General features: G+C 39.1%; 1 protein-coding gene and 1 pseudogene across 1 annotated transcript in view; one reads left to right on the top strand and one right to left on the bottom strand.

Annotated features, from left to right (window-relative positions):
* LOC139722083 (1-phosphatidylinositol 3-phosphate 5-kinase-like) overlaps nucleotides 1-6,791 on the bottom strand; it is a 189,779-nt gene extending 182,988 nt beyond the window's left edge. The window contains exons 1-2 of the mRNA XM_071633405.1: nucleotides 6,708-6,791; nucleotides 148-313 (exon numbers count right to left, since the gene is read on the bottom strand). Of these exons, the coding sequence (XP_071489506.1) occupies nucleotides 148-271 (124 nt within the window). The 5' untranslated portion in view covers nucleotides 272-313; nucleotides 6,708-6,791. The remainder of the gene's footprint in view (nucleotides 1-147; nucleotides 314-6,707) is intronic.
* A 1,171-nt stretch (nucleotides 6,792-7,962) lies between these two features.
* LOC139722052 (NEDD8 ultimate buster 1-like) overlaps nucleotides 7,963-15,166 on the top strand; it is an 83,368-nt pseudogene continuing 76,164 nt past the window's right edge.

The raw sequence follows: 15,166 nt of genomic DNA on the forward strand, positions 1-15,166 counted from the left end.
CATCCCAATTCGTATACTACTTTTTGAGTTATTTTGCACACAGACAAACTAACTAACTAACGAACTAACTAACGAACAAACCAACGGTAACGAAATCATAACCTCCTCCCTTGGCGGAGGTAACAACAACACACAGGCTGTTATTACCTTTGCTTCTACGAAACCAAGATGGAAAGGAGAAGCGTGATGACTGGCCCTTGTCTTCATTAGCTGGTTGATGAAACCAGGTCAAGCTGCTCTCCACCTTGCGTCCACTAGAGGAAGCAGCCATAGTCTCTGGAGCAGGACCACAGGCGTTTAACCTAATGAATTACTGTGAACATAGAACGAGCATAAAGGGAGCTTTATAGTATGCAGTATCATGTAAAGGCAGGTACATCAAATGTACTAGATTGGCAGTCTTTAACTCTCTATATGCCACGTTTGCATGCCCAACTCAGTCAACGGCGTGCCAAAGTCGCATATTCTGCTCAAACGCACAGACCACCCAAACTGATTGATAAATCGCCAAATGTCACAGCACAATGAAAGCGTTTCTCTTGATTCCATTCCTGTCACATTAAGCTTGCATTTCATGTGGTGACTGAACATCAAGCTGTGTTCCCTACTGGACAGGCAAGTAAATTGGAGTTTCTGTCAATTGATGTTTAGTGTGCAAAAGTCATGGCTCTACAATAATGTGGCTACTAGTCATTTTAAAGAAAAACAATCAGAGATTTGCCATTCAGCATTTTTTCTACAACTTCGGTCATTACATGTCCAGAATAACAACAGCCTATATCTATTACACAGATTTGAAGAACAGAATGTTTTTCCAAAGTATGACTATGTTGCTGTCTCAGAATAATGTGGCACACAGGTGGTTTACACCATGGCACATAAAGAGTTAAGAGTCTGTAAGAGTATTTTGATAATTCTGCAGCATTTGGACTATGTGGACACAAAGTGTTTGAGCCAGGGGTTTCAAGAATGTAGATCTAATACCAAGGTATGTTTGTAAATAAACACTAGGACCTACTGCCTTCTATCAAACAAATACAGCTGGGTTTGTCATACCAGGGTAACTTTCTGAAAGCATTCAAGAACTGTCTTTTCATCTTAATTTTGGTAAGTTACATATTTGTACATACACTCACACAAAGAAAAATAGTCTGAAAGCATCATCTACTCATGCTCACCTAATATGATTTCCCATTGTACAGTCATGCTCCTTGCTCATAGAAAAGGCCTTTTGCATCGGTTACACAGTATTAAATCAGTTGACAGTACTCATCCCATATCCCTGCAATATGTAAGTTTGCTACCTACATCTTGTATCCATAAATCATCCTATCAAAGTCGACCTTACAAAGACACAGTCCAAAGTCTAACTTTAATTGTTCTCACCATTCCGATGATATACTTCCGATCATTATATTTCAAAAAATTTAGCATCTAAGAAAAAAACAAATAATATAGACAATATTATTTGAACTAAAAAGACTGAAAACAGGGCAAAGGTTAAAGTCTGCTAGAAAAAAAATGACAACACCAACTGTCTTCAGGATCGGTGTCATTTATTGTTCGTCCTGCACAGAAACCAGTATCTGGTAAATCCTGCACAAATGGACAAGAGTTATTACCGGTACATAAATGAGCATCCTTCTCAGACTCTCTACCCTGTAGGGATAGTGTACTGTGGCAGCAGTCCAGGAAGTGAACAACAGCAGTGACATGGAAAGCAAAAACCTGATGAATCTCATTGTTGTAAGATTCCTGATATTGCACACCTATTTTCTCTGGAGAAAAACAACTGTGATACATGTATGGAGTCCCACTTGGCACATCAAATTTACTGTACCGGTACATCCTTGGAAAGTTTTTGTCTTGTATTTTACATTCTACTGCATTAAACTCCCTGTTGTCATAGTTTGGGAGCACTTCAATCACAATTATGCTCACTGACTTGACTGGAACATGCAAAAAAAAAAAAGAATAAGAAAAGAAAAATCAGCTAATCCACAATACTGGTAATCCTTTGGGTTCTAGCAATGATTACTAATACATGTAGCAATGCACAGCCCAATAACAAAGCACAATCAAGCCATTACATAATCATGTAGCTACTTCTTGCACACTCAGCTAGGAGAGTATTTCTTGCTGCAGATTTATTGAGCAATTCAAGCATCAGCCTTTCAAATGTTATTGAACGTAAAATGTTCAAGGTCTTAGTTGAGCCTTGTACACAGATAAGAAGTTTTCCTAATGTAAATAAATGTTCTTCAATATCAAATTCAGTACCGTAATCTTTTAGCTTTGCTGATTTGTGTTTGAAACTGTTGATTTGGAATCAACTGCCACTCCTAAGTCTTTACTTGACTCTACATACCGGTATAAAAGATTTCATTACACTTCATACATAGTTCAGTCATGCTGCTTGTCTCAATTACCAACTGTGAGAACACAACATTTTTCAGATGAAACTTGAGAAGCGACTTGTCTAACGAAGAGATCTATTTTAGGTCTTTCTGCAAAGAAGCAGCATCACTGCCAGATTAACTTACTGAAAGATTTCTGTATCATCTGGTAAATACATACTGCCATGACTGCTGGAAGTTACCTGCTCAGCCCAGGAAGGTCAAAATGTACACAACAAAAAGCATGATATCAAGGAGGCTCCGTAGGGGAATGCTGCTTGTAACATTATCCCAGTGAGAAGGATTCAGACACATTGTTTCCTCCCAAAAAGAAATGATTTAAACCAATCAAGCAATAGGCTAGCAATGCTGAAAGACTTGACTTTAGCTAGAAGTCATCAGTGTGGGGTACCTTGTCAAAGGCTTTCATGAAATCCAATTCCCACATCAACATTTAACCATGGCTTCCAAACAAGCTTGTCCACTCACCTAATACATTAAGAAACTGCAATGTTGCTGAGCGGCCTGTGACAAATTGTCTGGTACTTAAGAGACCATTTTAAACATGTATAATATAATCCCAGATCTCATCCAATGAGAATAAATTACATACCAGTAATCTTACAAGTGATACCTGTTAAGCTGATGGGACTGTAATTTACTGAAAGTCTATTGTCACCTTTCTGAGAAACTGGACTAATATGAGCAATATCCTAGCATTCTGGAACAGTCCCAGTAGCCAGTGAAGTTGAGAAAATAATACTCAAGGGGTCTGAAAGATATGTACTTGCAGCTAATTCACACAACACTAGGTAGCTTGACAGAAAACAGACTTCAACCCAGCATCCCAATAAATTTGGTATCAACAGAAAACTTGTCAAAAAATAAGCACAATTGTGTTAAAATCAGCTTTATATCTTTAAATTTGATCAAGATACGCATGTTTCAATATTTTTTTGTAGCAACATTCATTCTCAAAATTTCAAAAGTGAAATGGTGAGTTATGACTATTTTCTAATGTATTGAGTCTTTGACAGACTTTTTCCGGTTGCAGCTACATAATTATTATATCATTGGAAAGCTTGTTAGAAAGGAAAAACATTGGTGTTTACATGAGCTTAATACCGTTAAATTTGACCAAGTTATGCAAGTTTTATCATCACTGGTACAGATTTGTATACATCAATTTGGTATCATTGGAAAGCTTGTCACAAACGTAACAATGGTGTTTAAATCAGCTATATCTTTAACAAGGCCAAGATAATTACATCTTTCTTGGAAAAGTTGCGTTAGTTTAACAATGCTGTTGGTAAAGTGATATCTTGTCAAAGTTTTCCAGTTGTAGAGCTCTATACTTAAATTTGGTATTATTGGAAAGCTAATCAGAATATAAACACAATTGTCTTAAAATAAGCTATAAGCCTTTTAATCTGACAAAGATACATCATGCATGTTTTATCACCGTTGGTATGGCAATTCATTCTGGAATGGTGAGTACAACTGTAGCTACTGCCTTTATTGTAACTTGACTTTTTCAGTTTACATTTAGTGGCGGATAATTAAAGAAAGTTTGTTAAACAGGAAAAACACTGGTGTGAACATATACATAAATTGAAGGGAAGTTATTACCAGCCTTCCAACTATTCTTAATACAAAAAAAATAAAAATAAATGAATAAAACAAAATAAGACAAAACAAAAACACAGATTCCCACCCAGCCTCATCAGCAATGCCCCCTCCCCTCAAAAAAAGAAAAAAAAATAGCCATGATGATCATTAATTGTATGATATTCAATGTCATGCCCTCCATTTCAAAACTTACTCAAATTACACACTTGTTCATGAAGACAAATCATAAATTGCCCAAATGTTGACAATACACATCAAGTACTGTAGCAACACGTAAAGCAACATGCAACTTCAGATTTTCATAGAATAAGTACTTTTCCATATCTTTTTCTACTTTCTTGTCATGATATATATTTTGGACCATATCCAACAGAAATATTGGCATAAAAATGGTGCAAAAGTATCATCAAGACAATCTTCTGATTTTTCATGGTGAAAATGAAGACTAGTTATGCCGCAAGTGGTATCATTCGAAAGCGTGATGTCTCATGTACACTGCATGATGCATTTTGTAACATGTTCAAAGGGTACCCCTACAGCAAGTGGTATGATGTCAAAGTTCAAAGGTCTAGCAGGGCATTTCCCAAAATGGCAACCTCCACGCAACGGAGACACTGCGCAATCTGCGGACGTGGAAGAGTTTCTTTTTCAGCTTTTTTTAAACTAATTTTGTGAAAATGGATCAGATTTGAAAAATTAAATTCCTTGACTGCCTAAGGATTTGTAGAATGTAAAAGATCACAAAATGTGGACATTACAATAAATTATTGGTACCAGGTTTTCACACATTAGCAGATACGATTGCGGGAAATAGCAATCAGTCGAACTTTCTGCTAAAACACTCAAGGGTGTGGTGGCCCATTTGGCCCAGGTGATTTAGAAATGTTTGATTATCCCCATTTACTTAACATGTCCTTCCCTGAGATCAACATGGTTCAGATTAGCCCGACCAGACGCCATGCGAAGCACATGACTTCTGTACAGAGACAGGGCTGTGTATACAGTTAGGTCCAGATGTGAAAAAAAACAAACAAAAAAAAACATCAATACTGATGCCCGATGGACAGAAGCACTGGCCCATCAGGTTCTACATCATTGCACAGTAACAAAACATTAGTAAAATGCTGTAGCAACTAATACACTACATTTCCCAACATCTTACGATCAGGGTTCCATCAATTACCAATTCCTTTTTGAATTTTGTCATTTAGGTGGAATTCCACTTCTTGTAATCTATCTTTAATTCTATGTAGCATACTGCCAGAATCTTTTTAGGATTGGTTATAGGCCTATCCTTTGCAATATTAGACCATTGTATTGTAGTGGGATTGGGTTTTGGGGACAGTCCGCCTTCGACTTCCCGCCTCCTCTCGACTGTGCTTTACAACCGTAACTAGACCCGGACAGTGACTTTAACCTGACTGCGGGGTCACATGACTGACACATTTGACCCTGTCAGGTGACTACCAACCCCCATAACCTTAACTTGACGCTTGATGATATGACTGACAGATGTGGAAGGAAAATCCCCCTATCAAAATCGGCCCGGATCAGGCACATCAAGCCATCTCGAGTACTGGCGAGTACTCATTTCTACCGAAGTGGAGTAAATCCCACTTTAGTATTCATATTCTTTCTGACAGCATCTTGTAGCAGCTTTGACCTTATTTTTGGTTCTATAAAATATCTTGATCTCTGCTTCTGTCTCACTCAAAAACCTTACCCAACATCTATCATTTGTCTATGTCATGATAATCATAAGTGGATCCAGAGGGGGGCGCCTCAGGCACCCCCCCCCCCCCATCTTTTAAAACAAAAGAAATAAAACGAAAAAATGAAAGGGCCGGGGTGCAGGCGCCCCCTTTGATTTTTTTAAGTAACCATCTTTGTCAGACGATTATAGTGGCAGCAGAAAGTTGCGTTGAAGCCTTTTTTTTTTTTTGCTTGTCAGCCAATGAATCCTGGAAGTACAGATGTAGCACGAGGAACGGGAAAATTGCGTGCTAAAGCGTTTTTGTTTTTGTTTTTTGCTTGTCAGCCGATGAAGAAACCCAGAAAGCCAGAAGAGGTAGAACCACTGCAAGGAATGGAAAAATTTGTTGCGCAGAAATATTTTTGCCACCCCCCTTTTCGGAATTCCTGGATCCGCCCTAACCCCAGGGCGCTCCTTGTACACAGTCAACAATCACTGTGGGACCGTAGCGTTGGACAGTATAACTGCATCAGTGCATGTGTACAAGGAGCGCCCTTGCCCCTGGGGTTTCAGATCCGCCCCTGATGTGCATGATAATTGTACATGGATGGATTCGAGTTGCTTTATCATTAATCAATAAGAATTACAGACATCTACATCATGCATGACACTGCTGTGTCATTTCGAGTGTCGAGTAGCCAAGACAGTGCAATCGAGATATCAGGTGTATTTAACTGTTTCTAAATAACGTTCGACTGCACCTCTCTCCATATCCATAATCTCTGTGACCGGGGGGTGTTTCATAAAGCTGTTCGTAAAGTTACGAACAACTTACGAGCGACTGGTGATTAGTTCTTGTGCTGAATTATAGAAATTCTGATAAGTATAGCACATCAGAACTGATCACCAGTCACTCGTAAGTTGTTTGTAACTTTATGAATAGCTTTATGAAACAGGGCCCAGCTGAGCTGTGAATACTTAAAATTTACCCGTTCTGCTGCTGCCGTTGACCGATCTTGTCGTCGGGGGAGACTACGTCTGACTTCAGTATTGTTCATGGAATTCCCTCCCCTTTCTGTGCAGGAGAGCCGTAATGTTAGATCTAAATGTCAAAAAGTAATGAAAAAAAAATCCTCCGGGCAGACTTGTTTTTTGTTTTTGTTTTCCTCTAACAGTTAGTGTCTATCCCGCTGGCATAGCTACAGTACTCAGTACAGTATTCAGTAACTAGCTGGGAACGCCTCCCCAGGCAGTAGAGCAGAGCGAGCGAGCGTGTGTGATCAACACGTAGGTTTTCCCTTATGCGCAGTTATTTTATGGCTACTAATGTCAGTAATGAAGACTAACGAAAATAATCCATGTTTCCGAATCGAAAACACCGTAACTTTTAGCTCATCACGGTTGATAACGTACCACATAACTTACTTTTTACACCAGATTGAACCCAGCTTGATATCACATTAAACTGAACATTTCTTTGACATCATTTTTATATTCTATGACTGCTGCCTATGGCCTACCTTCTTCTGGAGACTACCGGCTGAAACTCATCATAACCACCTCGAACTCGCCCATTCCCCGAATTTCGGTCCGATCCGATGGATTGGTACAGATGACGTCTTTACGTTTCGAAGAAACACACAGAGAGCTCTATGCAGTTCTGTGAGTGTGCCCGAGAGAGCGAGAGAGCCTGTGTGTTTTCAGGGGGGATTCCTAGGGTCAGCCTCTTACACAGTATGCACTGGATGATTACGCTTAAATGACAAGAACAGGATAAAAAACACATTTTTTTTAAATTTATTATATTTATTTCCTCATTTAAAAAAATTAAAATTGAAGTTTAGTAGGAAATTTTTTTTGTTTGTGTTCTCAAACTAAAATGAAAGTAATTGAAGATCATTAATATTTTCCGGCAACCAAATGGAAAAGCATCACTGGTAAGAAGTTATCGCATTTCAAAAAACTTCATATGACCGTGTGGTTGAAATTAAGATCTTAATTTGAATAAAGATATCGTAATTAGATAGTTTGGTATGTGTTCAAGGGTTGTACTCATACTCATATCAAGGACCAAACCGATTTAAGAGTACAATTAGAAAAACAACACTTTACAGAGAAATATAGTAGCTTGCTTCAGTTGGATTCGCGTTCGAGAGGAATATTCGATATTACGCAATCACATGTAAATTCACCTATCCAAAACTCTTCACTGCACTCCATCCAGTTCAGACGATCCCGAGTGACTCGACTATTTTGAGCACGGTTCACCTTTAATACGCATGCCATTATTGCCCCTGTTGTAGAGCAAATATACCGTGCACGGACCTATTCTCACTTCGTGCTGCCAAGTGAATAACTTCTTTTCTTTTAGTCTGTAGAGAGGTTGGTAAGTGTGTTGTTTGATGTTTTAGATTAATTCCTTTCTCTTAAAATGTGCAATGTAACTGTTCATTGACATTGTGTTAGAATTCAATTACAAGGTAATTACATTAGTGGTCTGTTTATACTGAAAGTAAGTCTATTGAAATGTTTGAATTTACTTATTTAATACTTTATTAAACTAGTCTAGCTGATGTCACTTCATGTCACTGCCCCTGTCTACTTGGCTCCTGCCTATATGCCTTCAAGTTGGACAGTAAGATAGTTTATAAATTTAAATAAAAATAAATTTTACATTTGAATACAGAACAAAACTTTCCATTAATGGCTTACATTAGACGTCTAAATAACAATTTTCTATGGCGATGGGCCTGGGACCATGTTGCAACACCCGCCACAGGAAGTAAATTTTAGATTCTCTGCAATTCTGTTAAACATTTAGTTGCATGCGACATATATTAATGGGCATTCTGAAGTTCCAGTGTTACTATTGCATGCAGGCCTATACTATTTGTTACCTGCGTGGGAGTTGCCTGCGAGGTGCTGCCGCTATGGACCTCCTGGCAGTAGGTGTCCTGCTTTAGCTGCTGAGTGCTGGTGTTCTGCATGGCGTAGACCTCTGTGCATGTGGGCAATCTCTGTGACTCACGCAGCCTGGAACAGGTTTTGAGCATGCTCAAGGCTAGGGCCTGTCATGTCACACCTTTTCCTTTCCGGGCAAGCCTTGCTTGTGACTTGTGGGGGACAACTTTTGCTACCCAGAGGTCCCCGCAGATGGCTCACACACGACAGTTGTACGCATTTCACCCGTAGTTGCCCGAAGGTGCGCACGCAAATCCTATTTACCCGCAAGTTTTATAGGCCCAGTCACACCTTTCCAGGCAAGTTACATGGGCTTCTTGCATGTAGGAATTTTCCAGCATGCAGGACAATTTTTGCCAGCGAACAGGGATTTGGGCAACTTTCGCATTTGTCTTACCTGCTGGATGCATGCTACTTATGTCTACTTGCGTGCATTCTGTATGAATTGCATGTCAGGCACGTGGATGGCTCATCAGGGCTGACAACTCGGTGAAAGAATCCCTCTGAAAGACTATTCATTTGGCAGGGGTCCCACAGAATGTATGTTATCTTGGCCTCAACCGACTCTCAACTAACCAGCAGAAAGGCAGTAACTAACCCTCAGCATGCACGCAATTTGCACATTGTCTAGGTCGCTCCACGCCCACAGAACTGACCAGCTACATGGATGTTGGCAGTATCGACACCATTCCTTGCCATTAAAACACCTGTATTATGTTCGTAGAATGCCCGCAGATTAAACGTGTGCGGCTCCACAAAGGGATGGATCCATGGGCAACCTACGTACTTCAAGCAGGTTAACTGCCTGTGACTTGCGACCATAGATCTGGGCCACCTAATGAGGGGTGTATCCAGGATTTTTTCTGGGGGGGGGTCGTAATAAAATTTTTTGGACCTTTACATTTGCGAGGGAGCGGAGCGACCAAGCGGGGGGAGGGTGTGGGAGGGGGGTGTTCCCCCCCTGCCACGGTAGGGAGTTTTCGAATTTTATATCTTAAAATGGGGCCATTTAGTGCATACAAAAGTGACTTTTTCGGCATGGCAGTGCGGCTTTAGAAATAAGGTAAGTTTATGGCATATTAAAACTAAGTTACGAAATTTACGAGGTTTTTGCCAATTTGCTGGAACACCATCATGCACCTGGTCACTTTTTTTCCTGTTGTATATAGGGTAAAAAGCCCTCAAAAAACAAAAATGTCTTTTACAAAAAGTGGACCTTTTGAAAATGGGGGGGTCATACGACCCTCCCGACCCCCCCTTGCATACACCCATGCTAATGGTTTTCTGCGTGGACCTCTGATAAAACAAGTTTTGAGCATTCTGAGGTAAATCGGACTTGCTTGTGCACCTCCAGGCAACTACAGGCAACTGCATGCTAGGTAACCTTGTCATTTGCGGGCCAACTGCGGGGACCTCCAGATAGCAACAATTGTTCCCCGTGAGTCACAAGCAAGGCTTGCCAAAAAGATGTGACAGTCCCTTGAGCATACTCAAAACCTGTTCCGGATGAGTCGCAGGGATTGCCCACAGAGGTCCATGCAGAACACCAGTATAATGAAGGTCTGTAGCGGCAGCACCTCACAGGCAACTCCCAGGCAGATAACATGTAGTTGTAACGCAGGTACTTCGCAGTGTCCGTATGTCATCACCCATTCCTAGAACGTCAGTTGAACATAAGTAGCATGCGCCCAGCAGGTAAGATGCAAGCGAAACTCGCTTGAATCGTTGTCCACCCGCAGAAAATTATCCTGCATGCTGGAAAATCCCTACATCAACAAGCCGGAATAGCTTACCCAGAAAGGTGCAGGGCTGCCAACTCTCATGCATTGAGCGTGAGACTCACGCATTCAACCATTTTTGACTGTCTCACTCTGATAAACAAAATCTCACACTAAACCCCCAAAATGGAATGTACATGACTACAAAAATGAATCTCTAAATTCTCTGATATTCTGAATATCGATATATGCCCAAGCCCAGTGATTTCGAGATTTTCCCGCGCAGGTGTAAGCTTAACCAATAATAATCGTTTTCGGTTCGCAGCGCGAAGACGAGCTATTGGATTACGATTGGTTCTACCTATACCACGTGAGCGTAGCTTGTACTTTTGGCAAATTACAGTACACGTATGGCTATGACGTGTGCTTTACATCGCTTTACATACACTGACTGTGTACGTAGTACGTAGTACGTACGTTCGGCCGCACAGGCCACCAGGCGCTATAGCTAGGAGGTCGCTCCGCTCCCTCGCAGTGTCTCATGCCAAACTCTCAAGGTTGGCAGCCCTGAAGGTGTGTCAGGGCCTTTAATAAAAGGGTCAAAGGTCAAGTGAAGATAAATCCCTGGATACCGTACCTGCTGTCTTGAACAATATAGCCATCCATCCAAATTAAACGCTCAGCACATCTTTGACAAATACTAATAGGTCATTTTTATTTTTTGCCCATTCAAATGTGAAACTGTGGTCACACATTGTCAAGACGTTGGTCTACTAAAAACTATTAGGAGAACCATGCATTTTGGCAGAGGCATAGCAGTCACCATAGCAACATCTTTAGTTTTGTATAAAAATAGGCTGGTATGATAATGGCCTGGTTTACCTAGGAGATTTGTGTATGGTAGATGGTTTCTGGTCAGTTGAACCAGGGAGGTGTCACCTCCCTGGTTGAACACATCAAATCACAAGTGCATTGCAGACAAAGAAAATGCATGCAGTATTTGATTTAATGCAGGACTGAAACAGGTGATTATCATGTGTATGGGTTGAGAGTAGAAAGAAAAAATCTGTGCAGTATGTTAGACAAGGAAACAAATTGAAAGCTCCCTATTTTTGGCAAATAAAATGTCACATATTATTGATCGGATGAGTAGTAATCATAATAGTAAATACAAACTGATTCTTTCAAGAAATGAGTTCAAAAGCACATGTTGCCTTCATTGGGAAGAAAAACTTCATGTTGGTACTGATTGGAATACAATGTTCAATAGAAATCTTGTACAGATAAGAGGAAACAAGTAAGAATTTACATTGGAAATTATTGTATAATTTACTGCCAGTAAAAAGCAACCTCTTTAATTAGGGGAAATCTAATGATGATATTTGTCCAAAATGATGCATTAAGGAGTCTATAAATCATGCGTTTACTGAATGCAAATTGAATGGGAGCCCCTCCTCAAATACAGTTGAAATATTGCTAGATATATTTCAAGGAAGGCTGACATTCAGTATTCAACATTTGCTCAAGATAAATTGTAAAATGTATTTTATTTCTTGAGATTTTTTGAAAATTCATAAACTGATTGTAGATCACAATATTATGGAAAAAGATAGAAGAATAATTGCAGCCAAACAGATTTTCCATAGAGCAAATTTTAAAAAGAATTAGATTTCATCAGGGAGGTGATTTCAAGTAGATATCAGTTGGACGAGAGAGAGCATGTTTTTACCAATGCAGTTGTTGCTTGTCATTTGACAAAGAAAACAAAACAAAAACAGTTATTTGTAAAATGTTCATATATACATTAAGAAATTGAGATAATTTCAATAAACTTGTATTTTTTAATTTCAAATTATGTGTGGCCTTTTTTTGATGATCTTGCTATGATGTATAGTTGAGTCATGAAGTTATTTTGTACCAGGGAAACCATGCATGTGTACATAATAAATCCTTTGATGAGGCAAAGAAAAAAAAAATTGGATTATGAAAGACTTTCTTATGACACCCCCCCCCCCAAAAAAAAAAAAATAATAATAATTTTGCCATATCACTCCACACTACCCTACCCTTGTTAGCTTATGTATGGATCTACGTACAAACGCATATTTGGCAAATGGTGGCTGTACAACATTAGGGGGAGGGGCATAAGGAAGTCTTTTCAAATGATGTTTTGAAAAGTGCTCATAAAAGATATTTTGCAATATTATATTGACTAATTCATACTATATAAAGTTTATACTGGGAAGACCTCCTAATGGCGGGGTATTATTTTAAGTGGGGGGATCATTGGAAGTCTTTCCCAACATTTTGCAGACTGAACGTGACTACTTACACGTCACCTATCACAATAATGAATATCATTTGAGTGCATAGCACTATCAGTAACACCTCAGATTTCTTTACTGGTATATTTTGATTGTACACTATGACCATTACTTCTTTTCTTTGCAGGAAACCTAATCACTGAGGAAACATTTTTCAAAACCAAAATAATGGCGTCAAATATATCTGATGAGCAGGTCCGGGATTCACTCCGTAAGAAACTGAATGAGGATAAAATCAAGTTATGGCTACCTCCATATACGACAGAATCCAGAACACAAGGCATAATACCAGAGGTAAGTATACATGGGCATGAAGGATCATTATGTCACCCGATTTACCATGTTTCTCTGATACAGTCACATACATCAAATAAGTTGAGAAGCTGAATAATCAAAAATTTTTGTTTAAAAAAAATGCTAGTTAACTGATTGAACTACCTTTCTGTCTTGATAAGAAAGTGTAGAATGTTTTCAAATGCAAACCTTTCAGATTTTCTAAGGCATTCTGAAGTATTTTGAGTTCATGCATTGTGTTTAAATACCTTTTCTCTCAAATGCTTGACTACTTCTTAAAAGCTGATTTTCTCAGAACTGTCATATTTTTGCAAGCTTTTGTTTTGTTTCAGTAGTGGGGTTGAAAAAATAATAAATTGAGAGCATATTATGTGTTATTGGAAAGCCAAGGGTCTGGAAAAAGCAGTGATAATAGTATTATTAGTACTGATATGTAATGACTTTGTCAGTCTTTCTTGATGACAGTAAACATTTTTTCCCCTCGCTGCACTAACATTGACATAATAAGCACAGAATAAACTCATGACTGGTGTATGTTAAAAGTAGAGAATGACAGAGAGGTGGGAGAGTTAGATGATAAGGGAGGAAAAAAAGGAGTCTCATCCATTAGTGAACCATGATTATCAGAGTGAAATGAGATCCAAGACATGTCATTTATAGTGAGATCAAATGTGCCAAATGCAGCATTACAATACATTTGCATTTGTAGGAAAGGTAAAGAAAAACAATGTGAAAGCAGCTTAGTCTGGATATATTCCTTTTCCCAGTTGCTCTCACACTCTCTTCACACATTATTGTTTTTTCAAGTGTAATGAACGTAGATTCTATACATCACACAGATGCAATTCATGATATAGCTTTTGCCTATTTGTACTAAATGCAGATAGAACACTACTACAATATATTGCTAATATTTTTTGACAGTGAAATTTTGTGATCTCTAATAGGAGCTTATCAAGAAATACTCCTTGGCACTTGGAATACCAAAGGAAATAGTTTCGGCGACTTAAGAGGATCTGCGGCACCATGCCTTGGACAAGCTAGCAGCTCGACAAAGGTTCCTTGAAGAGGGTATTGCCAATTTGAAGATAAAGCTGACAGGCAGTATACCTGAAGGTGTTCGCTGTAGTAACTTTGAGCATGAGACCAAAATTGATGTCAGCAGTTCAGAGCTAAAGGAACAGTAAGTATGAAGAATAGATTTGTATTTTTTATGCCTCCACCTCGAAGTGTTGCCAGAGGCACTAATTATGTTTTGGGGTCGTCTGTCTGCTGATCCATCTGTCCTTCTGTCCATAATCAATTTTGTGGACAGCAAATCTTGTGAGGTATCCAAATAAAATGATATACGGCATGTATTGGAGTGGACAAAGTTGTGCCTATCAACTTTTGGTTGCACATGCTGAAGGTCAAAGGTCAAGATCAAATTCACACAATTCTGCTATTTCTCCCACATCTCTGCAATGCCTGGAGGTATTTTGTTGATACTTGGTGTATTACATATTGCGAGAAAAAGATTCTCTAAGAGGAAAGTTTCAGGCCATGAGGTCAAAGGTCAAGTGAAAGTGCTAAAATTTCACTTTTTCTCTATATCTCAGGGATGGCTCAGGGTATCTTCATATGCGTGTATTGCCTGACAGTAATTCACTTGGGACTTTTTGGTAAGGAGTCAAAGATCAAGGGTCAGGGGTTAAGGTCAAATTCTTAAATTTCACTATTTCCCCAATATTTATGCAATTGTCAAGACGTACGCTAGACCTATTGGGAGAACCACGCATTATGGCAGAGGCATTGCAGTCGCCATAGCGACTGTTTTGTTTGTTGTTGTTGTTGTTTTATTTTGTTTGTTTGTTTGTTTTGGGGGGTGGATGGGATTGTAGTACTTCCTTATTGTTGTCGATCTTAAGAGCAAACATATTACAGAGATGCACATGTGAGAAAGAATTATACTTTTCCAGTCCAGTTTAAAACTTCTAACAATTGAACAATGCTCTCAGAGTGGTAGGGAGATGTCATATTTGGTATTATTGATTGTCAGTAAACTGGCCTTATTTACTATGTGTCAGAAAGGCCAAGCTGTCCTGCCTATAAAATGCAGAATGATTCAGCAAGCAATAATGTTGCTATATATTCAATTAGCTGTTGCTGTTA

The sequence above is a fragment of the Diadema antillarum genome, unplaced genomic scaffold (assembly GCF_040938485.1).
Source record: "Diadema antillarum isolate AM-2024a unplaced genomic scaffold, OU_Dant_1.0 scf00000156, whole genome shotgun sequence".
Classification (NCBI taxonomy): Eukaryota; Metazoa; Echinodermata; class Echinoidea; order Diadematoida; family Diadematidae; genus Diadema; species Diadema antillarum.